The sequence below is a fragment of the Dendropsophus ebraccatus genome, chromosome 5, assembly GCF_027789765.1.
Source record: "Dendropsophus ebraccatus isolate aDenEbr1 chromosome 5, aDenEbr1.pat, whole genome shotgun sequence".
In the NCBI taxonomy this organism is placed as follows: Eukaryota; Metazoa; Chordata; class Amphibia; order Anura; family Hylidae; genus Dendropsophus; species Dendropsophus ebraccatus.
In genome coordinates this window covers 97933240-97951018 of record NC_091458.1, presented here as the reverse complement: position 1 = coordinate 97951018, position 17779 = coordinate 97933240, and the positions used below count along the sequence as shown (strand labels likewise).

General features: G+C 46.2%; 1 protein-coding gene across 2 annotated transcripts in view; it reads right to left on the bottom strand.

The window, feature by feature from the left end:
• Positions 1-13630, bottom strand: part of ARHGEF7 (Rho guanine nucleotide exchange factor 7) — an 81807-nt gene extending 68177 nt beyond the window's left edge. For both annotated transcript variants that reach the window (XM_069972369.1, XM_069972366.1), the window contains exons 1-2: positions 13293-13630; positions 1619-1702 (exon numbers count right to left, since the gene is read on the bottom strand). In XM_069972369.1, coding sequence (XP_069828470.1) covers positions 1619-1702; positions 13293-13457 — 249 coding nt within the window. In that variant the 5' untranslated portion in view covers positions 13458-13630. The remainder of the gene's footprint in view (positions 1-1618; positions 1703-13292) is intronic.
• Between the last annotated feature and the right edge of the window lie 4149 nt (positions 13631-17779).

Here is a 17779-nt window from a genome sequence, read left to right as displayed (position 1 = left end):
AATAAACACAATGTTTGGTCCCTTGCTGCACAGAGGATGTCAGGAGAGGAGGGGGCTGATCTTATAGGGGAGGTCACAGCAGCACAGAGGATGTCAGGAGAGGAGGGGGCTGATCTTATAGGGGAGGTCACAGCGTCACAGCAGCACAGAGAATGTCAGGAGAGGAGGGGGCTGATCTTATAGGAGAGGTCACAGCAGCACAAAGAATGTCAGGAGATGAGGGGGCTGATCTTATAGGGGAGGTCACAGCAGCACAGAGGATGTCAGGAGAGGAGTGTGCTGATCGATAGAGGAGGTCACAGCAGCACAGAGGATGTCAGGAGAGGAGGGGTCTGATCTTATAGGGGAGGTCCCAGCGTCCCAGCAGCACAGAGGATGTCAGGAGAGGAGGGTGGTGATCTATAGGGGAGGTCACAGCAGCACAGAGGATGTCAGGAGAGGAAGGAGTGTGCTGATCTTATGAGAGGTCACAGCAGCACAGAGGATGTCAGGAAAGGAGTGTGCTGATCTATAGAGGAGGTCACAGCAGCACAGAGGATGTCAGGAGAGGAGTGTGCTGATCTATGGGGAGGTCACAGCAGCACAGAGGATGTCAGGAGAGGAGTGTGCTGATCTATGGGGAGGTCACAGCAGCACAGAGGATGTCAGGAGAGGAGGGTGCTGATCTATGGGGAGGTCACAGCAGCACAGAGGATGTCAGGAGAGGAGTGTGCTGATCTATGGGGAGGTCACAGCAGCACAGAGGATGTCAGGAGAGGAGTGTGCTGATCTATAGGGGACGTCACAACAGCACAGAGGATGTCAGGAAAGGAGTGTGCTGATCTATAGAGGAGGTCACAGCAGCACAGAGGATGTCAGGAGAGGAGGGGGCTGATCTTATAGGGGAGGACACAGCAGCACAGAGGATGTCAGGAGAGGAGGGTGCTGATCTATAGGGGACGTCACAACAGCACAGAGGATGTCAGGAAAGGAGTGTGCTGATCGATAGAGGAGGTCACAGCAGCACAGAGGATGTCAGGAGAGGAGGGGTCTGATCTTATAGGGGAGGTCCCAGCGTCCCAGCAGCACAGAGGATGTCAGGAGAGGAGGGTGGTGATCTATAGGGGAGGTCACAGCAGCACAGAGGATGTCAGGAGAGGAAGGAGTGTGCTGATCTTATGAGAGGTCACAGCAGCACAGAGGATGTCAGGAAAGGAGTGTGCTGATCTATAGAGGAGGTCACAGCAGCACAGAGGATGTCAGGAGAGGAGTGTGCTGATCTATGGGGAGGTCACAGCAGCACAGAGGATGTCAGGAGAGGAGTGTGCTGATCTATAGGGGACGTCACAACAGCACAGAGGATGTCAGGAGAGGAGGGTGCTGATCTTATAAGGGGGGGGTTGTATTTTTTTTCGAGGTATCGAACTGGTATTGAGTATCGAACTAAAAAATCAAGTATTGGTATCGAACTCAAAATTCTGGTATCGTGACATCACTACATCTAATACACATCCATATTATACAGCAGCATCTAATACACATCCATATTATACAGCAGCATCTAATACACATCCATATTATACAGCACATGCCATAGCACACATCCATAGGATATGACAGGTGACAGTAGGGGACTCACCTCCAAGTTGAAGTGGCTGCAGCCCTTCAGGAACTCCCTGATGTTTCCCAGGCACTCGGCCTCGGTGCGCGGTTCCGGGTACACCTGCAGGACAGACAGACACCGGGTTAGAGGCAGGAGCGGTCACTGCGGGACTCACATCAGACCGGGCACAGGAGCGGCCGGGAGCGCTGGCCGTACACATGCAGGGGACAGCCGCGGGCTGCACAGCGGTTCCGCACCTTACAGATTTATCTCCTCTCCCTGCGGCTTCTTTTTTAACGCCACCAGGAAGCAAATCCCAGCTCAGGAAATGACGTGCAGAGCTGGGAAGACGGGGCCTCCCCCTCCGGACAGCACCGGCAGCCGCACTACCTGCTGGAGGCATGTGCTGTCAGTGCGGGAGGCAACCCTGTCAGTGCGGGAGACCCCTGAATAACCCTGTCACTGCCGGAGCACCCCCCACCAATAACCCTGTCACTGCCGGAGCACCCCCCACCAATAACCCTGTCACTGCCGGAGCATCCCCTCACAATAACCCTATCACTGCCGGAGCACCCCCACACACACACACCCCCACCAATAACCCTGTCAATGCCGGAGCATCCCCCCACCAATAACCCTGTCACTGCCGGAGCATCCCCCCACCAATAACCCTGTCACTGCCGGAGCATCCCCCCCACCAAATCCCTGTCACTGCCGGAGCATCCCCCTACCAATACCATGTGACTGCAAGGGCATCCCCCCACCAATAACCCTGTCACTGCCGGAGCACACACACACACACACACACACACACACACACACACACCAATAACCCTGTCACTGCCAGAGCATCCCCCCACCAATAACCCTGTCACTGCCGGAGCATCCCCCCACCAATAACCCTGTCACTGCCGGAGCATCCCCCTACCAATAACCCTGTCACTGCCGGAGAATCCCCCCCTACCTACAACTTTATTGGTTTTCGGTAGCTTTCTTTTTTGGTAAAACAAACTATTTAAAAAAAATGCCACAAAAACACTAAACTAAAAGTGTGTGTGTAAAGAAGGCCTAAGGCTGGATTCACATGTTCTAAGTTCACTTTGAGAAGCACGGACGGTGAATCCCTGTAAGGGTATAAACACACACACCGTATACGCAGCGTATTTACTGCTGCGATACGGAACAAATACGCAGCAGATTAGATCTAAATAACTGAACACAGCATCAAATCTGCTGCAGATCTGCTGCGTACCTGCTGCGTATACAGTGTGCGTGTGTTTGTACCCTTAGGGTGCCTTCACACGTACCGTATCACTGCGTTTTTATCGCTGCATGTTTGGTGCAATTTTTACATGCGAGTTTTGATTTTCACATGATTTTCATGTGAAAATCAAAACTCGCATGTAAAAATCGCACCAAACATGCAGCGTTAGAAATGCAGCAATATGATACGTGTGAAGGCACCCTAAGGGTAGCTTCACACATACTGGATCCAGAGCAGATTTTACGCTGCGAGTTTGCAGCTAAATCAGAATTTTCATTCCACTGCGGATATGTAACCCAACCCCTTAAACCCCCCTCCACCTGCAGCCCCCGGCTTAGAGCATACATTACCTGCTCGGCGCCGCACCTGTGTGAGCCTCACACACAGCCGCAGTGCCAAGCAGGTAATGTATGTTCCGGGCCAGGGGGGTTAAAGGGGCCAGGTTACATACTAGCGGGTATGAGACCCATTAAACTTAACACTACATGGATCCACAGCAGATTTCGCTGCAAACTCGCAGCGTGAAATCCGCTGCGAATCTGGTAAGGCTGGGTTCACACAGCGTTCCCTTCCAACAGCCTCGCTATGTTCCATGGCTTTCATATGCGGAAACCCATTCAGCTTTGTTGAGTTTCTTTGTCTAATTGATTATGTGAACTCTGCAATTTTATCTAAATTGACTGTGTTGACTTATGCTGGGTTTACACGAAACAATAATTGGCCCGATCGTATGATTAACGATGTCGGAGTAACAATTTTTTTCCCATAACAATCAGCGTTTAGACGGTACAATATATCGTACGGAAAAATCGTTTTGCGATCGCGCGCCCACAGCCCGGCCCCCCGCTAAACCGGGGGTTGGGGGGGGGTTTGCGGGGGCCGAACGGAGCGGCGGGGGGGCGATTGGAGCGGTGGCGGGGGGGGGCCATCGGAGCTGCGGCGGGGGTGGCGATCGGGGCGGCGATCAACCCAGCGTAGGGGGCTGAGGATGAGTGGGGGGCCAGATTGCGAGCAGGGGGCCGGGCTGCGAGCAGCCGGACTTTCGCGGGACGACTGTTTACACGGAACGATCGGCGAATTTTTTGCGAACGACAATTTAAGAACAAGATAAAAGATTAAATTTAACGATTTCTCGCTCGTCGTTCGATTGTTCGCTGTGTTTACACGTACGATTATCTTTCTAATTCGATCGTTATCGGGCAAATTCTAACGATAATCGTTCTGAGTAAACCCAGCATAAACCATGTGAACTGCATTACCAGGCTTCATCACAGGTGTTTTTCTTGATCTGATTACATCGGGCGGCACTCCAGATTTCCTGACAGTTGAAGCCAGGATCTGGGCTTTCCCCTGCTTAAGGGTACAAACACACACAGCAGATACGCAGCAGTTTTGATGCTGTGTTCAGTTATTTAGATCTAATCTGCTGCGTATCGCAGCAGTAAATACGCAGCGTATATGCCGTGTGTGTTTGTACCCTAAGGGTGTTATCTAGCAAAAATCTTTTTCTTTTAAATCAACTGGTTTCAGAAAGTTATCTAGATTTGTAATCCTCACAGGACCAGTTTCTAGTAACCTGTAATTTCTCTTTGCAGCTTCTGTGCAGTGAATCACTGGAGTTTGCTGCACCAGATGGTAGAAAGGGATGGAAAGGGAAACATGTAACAGGATCCTTACTGAGGCTTGTGTGCTAAACTCCCTATGGTATTGTCATACACTTTGCATAATAGTACTAAGAAGACTAGATAGGAATATTAGTTATTAAGTCTGCTTGGTATATGATTACTTTCTATAGTCACCAATAGGGTCTCCTGAAATGCTTACCAATAGGCTATTAAACGCTTCTAGATGCTCACCCTGTTAGCATCCCTGATTGACATCTTATTTCATTCTATTGCCACCAGATGGTTAACATAATTTTGTCTCCAGATTTGCACAGGATGCATTACTGTTTGGTTGAACATCCATCTGCCTTGGAGGAGCAGATGTAACCAGAACTGCTAATAAGATCTGTATGTCTTATTTTAGGATTCTCTTGTTAAATTCAGTTGTGTTTGTCATGAATGTGTAGTTGTGATTATTTTCTAGGAAAGTATTATTACAGTTTACATGGCATAGCACCTAGAATAACAGCTATTTGACTGTTTTCATCTTTCCGACCTCCTCCAGGGGCTGTAAGCAGACTGGGGGCCCTCCCATGTCGAGAGCACCCACATCTATAAGACATTTATGGCACATCTTGTGGATAGACACCCATCTAAACAATGCACTGGGGTCCCCAGACACTTCTTATAGTCATTGTGCAATGAAGTGTAATCCAGGACTTGTACGTTTTTCTACATTGTAATCCTTGAAAAAACTATTTTTGTTACCAAATGCATCAAATTTTCTATCTTTTTGTATGTAAAGTGAGAGAGTTTAGGTAAAAACTGCTAAAAGACCAAGTAATCTTTCAAATCTACGATTACAGTGGCCAACAACTACACAAGATGATGACTACTTAAAGAAGCAAGCAAACAAAACTAGCATCTTGCAGACAACACAACTACTGCTGCTGAAATTATTCCTGCATGAGTATTATGCATAGACCATAGACAATAGACAATAATTAAAAGGGAATGGCAGAGGTTGTTTAGCCAGTGTGACATTGCCCTTGGCCACATTTTAATGAAACACAGTCAATATTTTGTGTCTATATAGCTGCACATTAAAATAAATAAGTCATTATAGTTTTTATGTTACAAATGTGTCACCACAGTGATTCATTTCTATTAATACTGTATGACTGCCAACCTAATATGGACTAAACTGGTTAAAATTGTAAATAATGTGAATCACATGAAAAACACTAAGTACAAACACACACACACACACACCGTATACGCAGCGTATTTACTGCTGCGATACGCAGCAGATTAGATCCAAATATCTGAACACAGCATCAAATCTGCCGCGTATCTGCTGCGTATACGGAGTGTGTGTTTGTACCCTATAAGGCTGCATTCCCACGTTCCGTGATCCTGACGGATCACGGACGTGGAATGCATGTACCGGAGTCCCCCCGCGCCCGGACAGCATCTGTAATTAGATGCTGGGAGCGGGGGAGACTGTATTCATAAGCGCCGCGCTGTAATGAATCAGCCGCGCGGTGCTGTTACTACAGCGTGGCGCTCATGAATACAGTCTCCCCCGCTCCCAGCATCTAATTACAGATGCAGTCCGGCCGCGGGGGGACTCCGGTACATGCATTCCACGTCCGTGATCCGTCAGGATCACGGAACATAGGAATGCAGCCTAAGCCCAGAGTTATCATAGTGTGTAAAATAGAAGCTGGTGTAAACTGCCCATAGGAACAAATCACAGCATTCAGCTCTGGTAGGATAAAAGCTGAGCTCTCATTGGTTGATGTTGGCAGTTTACACTGGTTTTACAGTTTGATAAATGGTACGTTTACACAGAAAAATTTATCTGACAGATTATTGAAGCCAAAGCCAGGAACAGACTATAAACAGGGAACAGGTCATAAAGGAAAGACTGAGATTTCTCCTCTTTTCAAACCCATTCCTGGCTTTTGCTTAAAAAAAAATCTGTCAGATACATCACTCTGTGTAAACGCACCATTAGTCCTGCTCTCCACTCAACACATAAGAAATACCCTCCCACCAATTGCTGTCTGTGTACACATTTTCTTTATGTTGAAAAGAGGGCACCAGCCAGGAACTAGATGCAGTTGAATTCCATTCTAGAAAGAAATTGAGCTAACATACCCCTTTAAAATATAATTATACATAGATATAACATTCATATTTCGCTAAAAGAAGCTCTTCAATATTGGTCAATAAACTTATTTATTAGGTAGTTAATTATAAAAGTGAAATTGTCTTGGGTGAAGAAACACTATCCTTTTCTTTTTAATGGTGCGTTCACACCTACAGGATCTGCAGCTGATTTTCTGCAGCAGATTTCATTTAAATAACTGAACACAGCATCAAATCTGCTGCAGATCCTGTAGGTGTGAACGCACCATTAGGCTGGGTTCACACCTACAGGATCTGCAGCAGATTTGATGCTGTGTTCAGTTATTTAAATGAAATCTGCTGCAGAAAATCAGCTGCAGATCCTGTAGGTGTGAACGCACCAGCAGGGTGCAAACACACAGGACGTATATGCAGCGAGTTTCTCGCTGCGTAAACGCAGTAAAAATCGCTGCATATCCCGTCCCTGTGTAGTCAATGGCAGGCAAAATCGCAGCAGGGATGAACATCCCTGCTGTGAGTTTGTCTGCAGCCCGCCCTTTTAACCCCCCGGCCGTCGGAGCGTATACTCTACCTGATCCCGGCTCCGGCGGTTCCCGGTGTCTTCAGCAAGCCGGAGCGGGGACCAGGTAAAGTATATGCTCCAGCGGCGGGCTGCAGACAAACTCGCAGTAGGGATGTTCATCCCTGCTGCGATTTTGCCTGCCATTGACTACACAGGGATGGGATATGCAGCGAGTTTCACTGCGTTTACGCAGCCCATAAACTCGCTGCATATACATCCTGTGTGTTTGCACCCTAAAGGGGTTATCCAGCGCTACATAAACATGGCCACCTTCTCCCAGAGACAGCCCCACTCTTGTCTCCAGTTCAGGTGTGGTTTGCAATTAAGCTCCATTCACTTCAATGGAACCTAATGAGGTTACAAAATCCCACTTAGGGTACAAACACACACAGCAGATACGCAGCAGATACGCAGCAGATACGCAGCAGATTTGATACTGTGTTCGGTTATTTAGATCTAAACTGCTGCGTATCTGCTGCGTATCGCAGCAGTAAATACGCAGCGTATCTGCTGTGTGTGTTTGTACCCTTAGGGTACAAACCCACACACAGCATACGCAGCAGATACGCAGCAGATCTGCAGCAGATTTGATGGGGCAGATTTGATGCTGTGTTCAGTTATTTAGATCTAATCTGCTGCGTATATGCTGCATATACGGTGTGTGGGTTTATACCCTTAGGGTGCGTTCACACCTACCGCATCCGCAGCTTATTTTCCCGCGGAAATCCGCAGGTCTGGTAGTGCAGATTTCAACCTGCGAGAAATCCGCATATGTGTGCGTTTTGCGTTTTTTCTGCAGCAAGTTTATCGCAACTGAAATGTCAGTTTAAAATGTCTCTCATTCTAAACGGACATTTCAGTTGCAATAAACTTGCTGCAGAAAAACCGCAAAACGCACACATATGCGGATTTCTCGCAGGTTGAAATCTGCACTACCAGACCTGCGTATTTCCACGGAAAAATAAGCTGCGGATGCGGTAGGTGTGAACGCACCCTTAGGGTACGTTCACACTTACCGGATCCGCAGCCGATTTTCTGCTGCGGATCCACAGCAGATCCGCAGCAGATTTCATTTAAATAACTGAACACAGCATCAAATCTGCACCAAAAAATCTGCTGCAGATCTGCTGCGGATCCTGTAGGTGTGAACGCACCCTAAGGCTATGTTCACACTATGTATCTGTGCGGCTGTATTGCGGGCTGTAAATCATCGGCCGTATTTTTCCGGTTCATGCGTACGCTGGAAAGTATACGATATACGGCTGCACAGTGCACACTATGTATGAGCCTACGGCCCGATCGTAAACGGACCTGTAAAAAATTAACAAGACCATTGTTTGCGGCTGGAACTGTGCAAATTCACGGCCGTGGATTGACAGGCGGTCCGTACGGAGTACTTAAAAAATAGCCGGCAATAATGCCGAATGCCGATGCCTCTAATAGTTAATATATTAAAATAATAAAACACATTTTCTTTGTAATAAAGTCCCTTTCGTTGTTCAATAATTTAATTCTAACGAATCCATCATTGTGCAATTAAATATACTGTTAAAATATATATAAATATAAATAAATGTATATTTATATATATATTTATTTTTTGACAGTATATTTAATTGCACAATGATGGATTCGTTAGAATTAAATTATTGACCAACGAAACTGATTTTATTACAACAAAAATGTGTTTTATTAATTAAATATTAATTAGTACAGGAAGCTCCAGTAAGCTGTTAATTCATATTCCCGGTAATAGAGCTTTCTGTACTAATCATCACTTTACTTTAATGAAAACATCAAATGTTTCTTCTAATTATGTTATGACAATAGCATTATTAGAAGAAACATTTAGAATTATATGTGCGCTCAGCTGATTGGCTGATCGGCTGAGCGCACATATAAAGAGCTGGTCCGCAGTACAGTGACTTCATTGTGCTGCGGACCAGCGAAGAGGACACATTGGGGTGAGTATACAGCTCTCCCCACCCCCTCCCCAGCACTGCACCCATCCCAGTAAGGAAGGGGGGTCACTTAACCCCTTCCTTGCTGGGATGGGTGCAGTCTGACATCAGTCAGGCCCCCAAGGGGTTAAGGGGGATGCAATGCATCCTCCCTTAACCCCCTTGGGGGCCAGACTGTAAGCAGCGATCTGTAAAGATGCTGCATACTGTAAGGTGCACAACACCGCTCACAATGATGGGTGTTGTGCTCCTGTTTGTGTGTTTTTTGTGTGTTTCTCCCTTTTTGTTTTTCAGATATCGGTATCCTGTGGATTACGTCGGATTCCGTGGACTACGTCGATGACCAGCGGTTGTTTGGTGTTTTTTTTTTAATAAAATGGTCAATGAGGGGTGTGGGAGTGTTTTTATTTGAATAAAAAAAAATGCTTCACTTGTGTCTTGTCTTTATTTCTTTACTTTATAGACTTAGTAGTGGAAGCCGTCTAATAGACGGAATCCATTACTAAGTTGGGGCCTAGTGTTAGCCGGTATAAAATGGCTAACACTAACCCCCCATTATTACCCCAGTACCCAATGCCACCAGGGGTATTGGGAAGAGCCGGGTGCCAGTGGTCCCGGAGCGTCAAAATTGGCGCTCCTGGACTGGGGCGGCAGCAGGCTGGTAAGATTTAGGCTGGGGAGGGCCTAAACCAATGGCTCTTCCCACCCTGTTGTTACCAGGCTGCTGTCGCTTGGTTTTTAACCCGACTGGTTATAAAAATAGGGGGGACCCTATGCGTTTTTTTTAATTATTTATTTACTTAAAAAAACCCCGCATAGGGTCCCCCCTATTTTTATAGCACATCCTGTGGGTATACCTAAAAGGTCCAGATGAGTACCCGCCTTTAAGGTTTAGAGAAATAAAACATAGTGCTCTCTGGTCACTCCAGCAACTCATTGGATGTAGAAGGTTAGGAATGCAGCCACTGACTGGCTACAGCAGACACCTGCCCATGCCCAGAAGGAACTGGAAGTAGATACCAGCTGGGGACAGGCTAGGGATGAGTAAGGTACTATTTACTTTATTTTTCTGGAACATTCTGAGCTGTGGCAGAAAACCCTGGAGATCCAAGCAAATTTAAATGCCATACAATTCAAAGTCCCAAGGATTCAATGTGTCTTTTTTTTAACATATTTTTTATTTAAAAAAAAATTTGCCACATAACGTGCATCATGACAATTGTCAAAAAAGACAATTGGGGAGATTTATCAAACTGGTGTAAAGTAGAATTGTTTTAGTTGCCCCTAGCAACCAATCAGATTCCACTTTGATTCCTTAAAGATTTTTTGAAAAATGAAAGGTGGAATCTGATTGGTTGCTAGGGGCAACTAAGACAATTCTACTTTACACCAGTTTCATAAATTTCACCCTACGTGTCCTTTTTGGAGATTCCTAGTACTATCCTGGGATGTATTCTGTCTGAATTATCTTCCCTGACTGCAGGAACTTCCAGGAAGAGAAGACGTTCCATTCTTCTAATTGACATGTATGTTCCTGTTAGCAGACAGCATTTAGGACCATGGAAGATATAACTGGCACTGCAACTGGCAAGTCCAGTGAAGGAAAAAATTATTTGATCCCCTGCTGATTTTGTACATTTGCCCACTGACAAAGAGGGCTTGCACCTCTGCTCTCCGCGCCTCTCTGCTTAAAGAATTGACATGTCAATTCGGCCACTTTTACTCCGCGTGAACTGGCCCTAAGAGTTGTGGCTCCTCTCCGACAGATCAGTTAGACGCTCCTAATCAACTCATTACCTGCATTAAAGTCAGCTGTCTTAAACTGTCATCTGTATAAAAGACTACCATCCACAGCCTCAATTAATAAGTCAGACGACTTATGGGCAAGATGAAAGAGCTTTCTAAAGCTGTAAGGGATCAAAGACCTGCACAAGGCTGCAATGGGCTAAAAAACCATAAGTAAGATGCTGGGTGAAAAGGAGACAACTGTTGGAGCAAGAGCAAGAAAATGGAAGAAATACAAAATGAATGTCAATCAACATTGATTTGGGGGTCCATGCTAAATCTCAGCTCGTGGGGTATCCTGGATCATGAGGAAGGTGAGAGATCAGCCTAAAACTACACTGAAAAACCATTGGTAACACATTATGTCATAATGGATTAAAATCATGCAGTGCCCGCAATGTCCCACTGCAAAAGAAGGCACATGTGCAGGTCCATCTGATGTTTGCCAAAGAACACCTGGGAGAAGGTGCTGTGATGAGACAAAAATTGAGCTCTCTGGCATTAACTCGACTAGTCATATTTAGAGGAAGAGAAATGCTCCCTATGACCCAAAGAACACCAACCCCACTATCAAGCATGGAGGTGGAAGGGGGAGATTTATCAAACATGGTGTAAAGTGAAACTGGCTCAGATGCCCCTAGTAACCAATCAGATCCCACCTTTCATTTTCCAAAGAGTCTATGAGAAATGAAAGGTGGAAACTGAGCCAGTTTCACTTTACACCATGTTTGATAAATCTCCCCCATTATGTTTTGAGCATGTTTCTCTCCTAAGAGCACAGGACCACTTCAGTGCCTTAATGGGACAATGGATGGAGCCATGTACCGTAAAATCCTGAGTGACAACCCCCTTCCCTCAGCCAGGAGAATAAAATTGGGTCGTAGCTGGGTCTTCCAGCACGATAATGACTCAAAACATACAGCCAAGGCAACAAAGGAGTGGCTCAAAATGAAGCATATTAAAGGGGTTGTCCAGCGAAAATCTTTTTCTTTCAGATCAACCGGTGTCAGTGAGTTATATAAATTTGTAATTTACTTCTATTAAAAAATCTCAAATCTTCCCATACTTATTAGTTGCTGTATGTCCTGCAGGAAATGTTTTCATTGCTCTCTGCTGACATCTCTGGCCCAGACAGGAGCTCTCCAGAGTAGGAGAAGCTTTCTATGGGAATCCCACTGATAATAAAACATTTCCTGCATGACATACAGCAACTAATAAGTATGGGAAGACTTGACATTTTTTAAAAGAAGTAAATTACAAATCTATATTAATTTCTGACAGCAGTTGATTTGAAAGAAAAAGATTTTCGCTAGATAACCCCTTTAAGGTCATGGAGTGACCAAGCCAGGCAAAGATAAAAAATCTAATAATTATTTCCCTCACAGTATGTGTTGCTTATGACAAACAGGAACATAGACAATGGGTGGAATAAATATAAAGCTTGCCTGGTTCTGTTACTAAATGCATTTCCCATATGTGCTCATATAAATAAAGCTTGTTCCAGCCCCTTCATTTATGTGTCTGTTTCCTTTTGTGCACTAATATTTTGGCACAAAAGTGGCCACAAGAGTAGCACATGTGTTTTCATTTATTCCCCCAATGTTTTTTTGGGTCACTCTTTTCCATGAGTCACTTTGATTCCATTGGGCAAAGGGACTAGTGCAATATGTAAAACAGCCTGGGCTATATAACATATATAATGTAGCAAATAGGTAGCGGCTATTTCTTTACCACAGTCTATGAATGCACAATGCTAGTTGTAAGTACAGAATCATAGAATAAAACCTGGGAATCTACAACCAGGCATGCAGTATAGAAAATAAATGCCAAGACAATGCAGCTGCCTGGCATGGCCATCTCTGAGTGGACATTGTTCTCTGTATACTCTGTATAAGGTATGGAGGTGTCCTGGCTGCCATTGGGGTGATCTGGTGGTGAGGATCAGCAGCATGTGACACTGAAGCCTCCTGCAGCCTGCCATTGGTTGTAGTGTGGATCTCCACCAGTGGGAGGGTCTGGGAAGATCTCACACTGACAAAGAGCACAGCTGTCACAGCCATCTCCTTCCCTGAAGCATGGATATATGCCCTCAGCTAGGATTGCCTGCACATAGCAGCCCCCCATCACCTGTATGTCCACTCCATGTCTAGTCACTTATAGTGAGCTCTGCCCTGGGTTCTATAGGAGTGGAGAGGAGGGCAGTGGCCTAGCTCCCTGGCTCTCTGTATATACACATATAGGTGATGATCTGTATACATATGGCTGACAATGAGCGCAGCACTCGGCCCCTGTGTACATGGTGCGGCACCTCCTCCACCTCCAGCTGTCGGCCCCATTATAGTGCGGCTGCACATTAACCCGTGCCGTGCCCCCCGCTTACCTTGTCTATGGTGCCCGGGAGCAGGCGCTCCAGCAGCCGGCACAGCACCACCCCGTCCTTCAGGGACGCCTGCAGGAAGCCCTCCGGGTCGGAGATGGTCTTCTTGGGGGACTCCAGCACCCCGAGTGTGATGAGCCATGTTACGGTCTGCTCGGCTGAATTCATGGCTCACCCCGGAGAATAGAGCCCGATACTGCGGGAGCACGGGGGGCAGGGGCGGCCGCCGCGGGTCCCCAGATACAGCCCCTTCCCCCCGGTCTGAGGACGAGAGGCGCGGGCGGTTTCCCCCAGTTCACATTGAAGCCCGGGCTGCCGCTACCGCCGCTACCGCCGCCACCGCCGCCACCGCCGCCGCTGATCCCTCCTCTCCTGGGTAGATGCAGATGATGACGCCTCGATGCTGTAATGCAGCAGCAACAGCAGCAGGTCCGCTCCCTCTCCTCCTCCTCCTCCCCCTCCTATTCCTGGCTCTCCCTCACAGCCCCCCTCTCCTCCATGGCTGGGCCCTGGCAGCCTGTCATAGCACACACAAGCTGCAGTGCCGCCCCAGCCTGGACTCCTCACAGGATACTGGAGTCACTGGGTAGACTGGAGTCACTGGCTATATTGGAGTCACTGGCTATATTGGAGTCACTGGCTATATTGGAGTCACTGGCTATATTGGAGTCCCTGGCTATATTGGAGTCACTGGCTATATTGGAGTCTTTGGGTAGACGGGAGTCACTGGGTATATTGGAGTCACTGGGTATATTGGAGACACTGGGTAGACTGGAGTCACTGGGTATATTGAAGTCACTGGGTAGACTGGAGTCACTGGGTATATTGAAGTCACTGGGTAGACTGGAGTCACTGGGTATATTTGAGTCACTGGGTAGACTGGAGTCACTGGGTATATTGGAGTCACTGGGTATATTGGAGTCTTTGGGTAGACGGGAGTCACTGGGTATATTGGAGACACTGGGTAGACTGGAGTCACTGGGTATATTGAAGTCACTGGGTAGACTGGAGTCACTGGGTATATTTGAGTCACTGGGTAGACTGGAGTCACTGGGTATATTGGAGTCACTGGGTATATTGGAGTCACTGGGTATATTTGAGTCACTGGGTATATTGGAGTCACTGGGTAGATTGGAGTCACTGGGTAGACTGGAGTCACTGGGTATATTGGAGTCACTGGGTAGACTGGAGTCACTGGGTAGACTGGAGTCACTGGGTATATTGGAGTCACTGGGTAGATTGGAGTCACTGGGTATATTGGAGTCACTGGGTATATTGGAGACACTGGGTATATTGGAGTCACTGGGTATATTGGAGTCACTGGGTAGACTGGAGTCACTGGGTATATTGGAGTCACTGGGTAGACTGGAGTCACTGGGTATACTGGAGTCACTGGGTAGACTGGAGTCACTGGGTATATTGGAGTCACTGGGTAGACTGGAGTCACTGGGTATATTGGAGTCACTGGGTAGACTGGAGTCACTGGGTATATTGGAGTCACTGGGTATATTGGAGTCACTGGGTAGACTGGAGTCACTGGGTATATTGGAGTCACTGGGTAGACTGGAGTCACTGGGTATATTGGAGTCACTGGATATACTGGAGTCACTGGGTATATTGGAGTCACTGGGTGGACTGGAGTCACTGGGTATATTGGAGTCACTGGGTAGACTGGAGTCACTGGGTAGACTGGAGTCACTGGGTATATTGGAGTCACTGGGTAGACTGGAGTCACTGGGTATATTGGAGTCACTGGGTATATTGGAGACACTGGGTATATTGGAGTCACTGGGTATATTGGAGTCACTGGGTAGACTGGAGTCACTGGGTATATTGGAGTCACTGGGTAGACTGGAGTCACTGGGTATACTGGAGTCACTGGGTAGACTGGAGTCACTGGGTATACTGGAGTCACTGGGTATATTGGAGTCACTGGGTATATTGGAGTCACTGGGTAGACTGGAGTCACTGGGTAGACTGGAGTCACTGGGTATATTGGAGTCACTGGGTATATTGGAGTCACTGGGTATACTGGAGTCACTGGGTAGACTGGAGTCACTGGGTATATTGGAGTCACTGGATATACTGGAGTCACTGGGTATATTGGAGTCACTGGGTGGACTGGAGTCACTGGGTATATTGGAGTCACTGGGTAGACTGGAGTCACTGGATAGACTGGAGTCACTGGGTATATTGGAGTCACTGGGTAGACTGGAGTCACTGGGTAGATTGGAGTCACTGGGTAGATTGGAGTCACTGGGTAGACTGGAGTCACTGGGTATATTGGAGTCACTGGGTATACTGGAGGGAGCCCCGGCCGACCAGCCCCCAGGTGTGTGTACAGTAGTAGCTGATGTGTCCTCACTAGTGATGAGCGAATAGTGAAATATTTGAATATTCAATATTCATACGAATATCTCCCGAATATTCAAATATTTGATCAAATATTCGATCCCATTAAAGTCAATGGGAACAAGTATTCGATTATTGAAAAAACATCCATTCGACCACTTGGAGGTAAAAACCGGACGCTGGGGGATTTGAACGCCTATCGAATATTTATCGAATATTCGGCGAACTATTCGATAATATTCAGTAGGTCGAATACTTTACTATTCAATTAAATATTTGATCGAACAGTATTCGCTCATCCTCACATGGCTATATACAGGAGACACACACACAGCACATGTAATAAAACCAGCAGTGGACCCCATGGGATGGCTGGTGTACTGAGTGTGGTTATTATGTAATTATACTATATAGGTGGCAGGATAGGTACTGGATTTAACCAGTGTTTAATCAATCTACATTGTACTAGGTGTGGAGAGTCCTCTGGGACAGAGAGCAGTAATTTAAAGGGTTAGCCCATAACTATCACCTTTCCATTGATCAATATTTGATCATGGTGGGTGCAAAGGCTTGAAGCCCCCAGTATGACAAGAATAATCCCCTGCCTGAATAGAGCAGCAGTCCCATGTGTGCTTCACCACCCTATTCATTGTTCATAAGACAATGGAGGTATCTAAGTGCAGCCTGGCTATCCTTATCAGTCCCATAGACAGTGAATGGAAAGACACTGCACAGCATGACCAACTCTTTATGCAGATGGGGACTCATTCTCATGATCACTGAAGTCTCAGAGAAGTCCCCAGCAATCATACACTTATACTCATACATTTACACATTTTTAGTTGACTTTTACCTGCTACGTACCTAAAAGGCCAGGGATACTATAATAATATATACTTTTTAATAATAATAATGCTTTTATTTGTATAGCGCACACAGATTCCGCAGCACTTTACATAGTTTCGCCATAGAGTCAGTGCTCCGGCCCTAATGACTGCAGTGCGCCATATGAAATTTCAAGAGCAGGGGCTGGCCGGATTGGTGCAGTGAGGGCAGCTGTCCCACCCCCAGTGCACCAAAATGCCTAATTTGCATATTGAGTAAAATGAAGATTTAATAAAAATTGTGCTGAGGATGAAGGTAAGAAAATGATCTTCATTCTCTGGGTCCCTGGTGCTATAGGAATACAAACAAATACAAAAACACAAACCATATACTATATAAAGGGATGCAACTGTAAACCTATTTGAACAACTTATCTACATTCAGCTAAAGTACACAGTTGCTATCTGATTAAGGGTGCGTTCACACCTACAGGATCTGCAGCAGATTTGATGGTGCAGATTTGATGCTGTGTTCAGTTATTTAAATGAAATCTGCTGCTGCGGATCAGCAGCAGAAAATCAGCTGCAGATCCTGTAGGTGTGAAAGCACCATAAATATTTTGCCAGTAATTTTCGTTTGCCCTTTGAAAAGTCTATACTTTTGCAGATACATTGTCCTTTGAAGCTGAAAGGCCTCATAGCCTTTGATTTCAGCGCCCCAACAGAAAAATAACTAACTAAATAAAAGGTATCTAGATGCAAATCTGTAATTTTGCCTCGAGGAGACACTTTTGCATATGTCCACACAATAGAAGCCTATACCTGTCTTGCTGTCTACGTCCTTAGTCTTTTTTTTATTGTATACTTCACACATAGTCCAAAAATCTGTTATGAACAGTTTAATCATTTTTTTGTGTATATGAGCAATGAAATATCAAAACTGCAAAATGAAAATAAAGCGCCCTCTTGTGGTGGGAAAACACTAGGGCCCATGAGTGGCTTAGGTTATCAAAAAAAAGGAATGGGAAGGATTCACAGGTTGGAGATTCAGTCCAGAAAAGAAAATAATGGTCACAAAAGCATATGGCTGTAATAGAGAGCATCTCTTGTCTAGGTCTATGAGCCAAAGCAGAGAACCGCCATATAATACTACATGTACATTCCCACTAAAGCAGTCGCTGCATGGGAAAGTTCTGACTGTTCCTAGGGGTGCTCGGAGCTGGACCTGCGGCCATAAGCCAATAACCATGGCAGTGCCAAGATCAACGGGGTTGTGTGTAATGATACAACTCCTTTAACACAGTGGTTATTGTT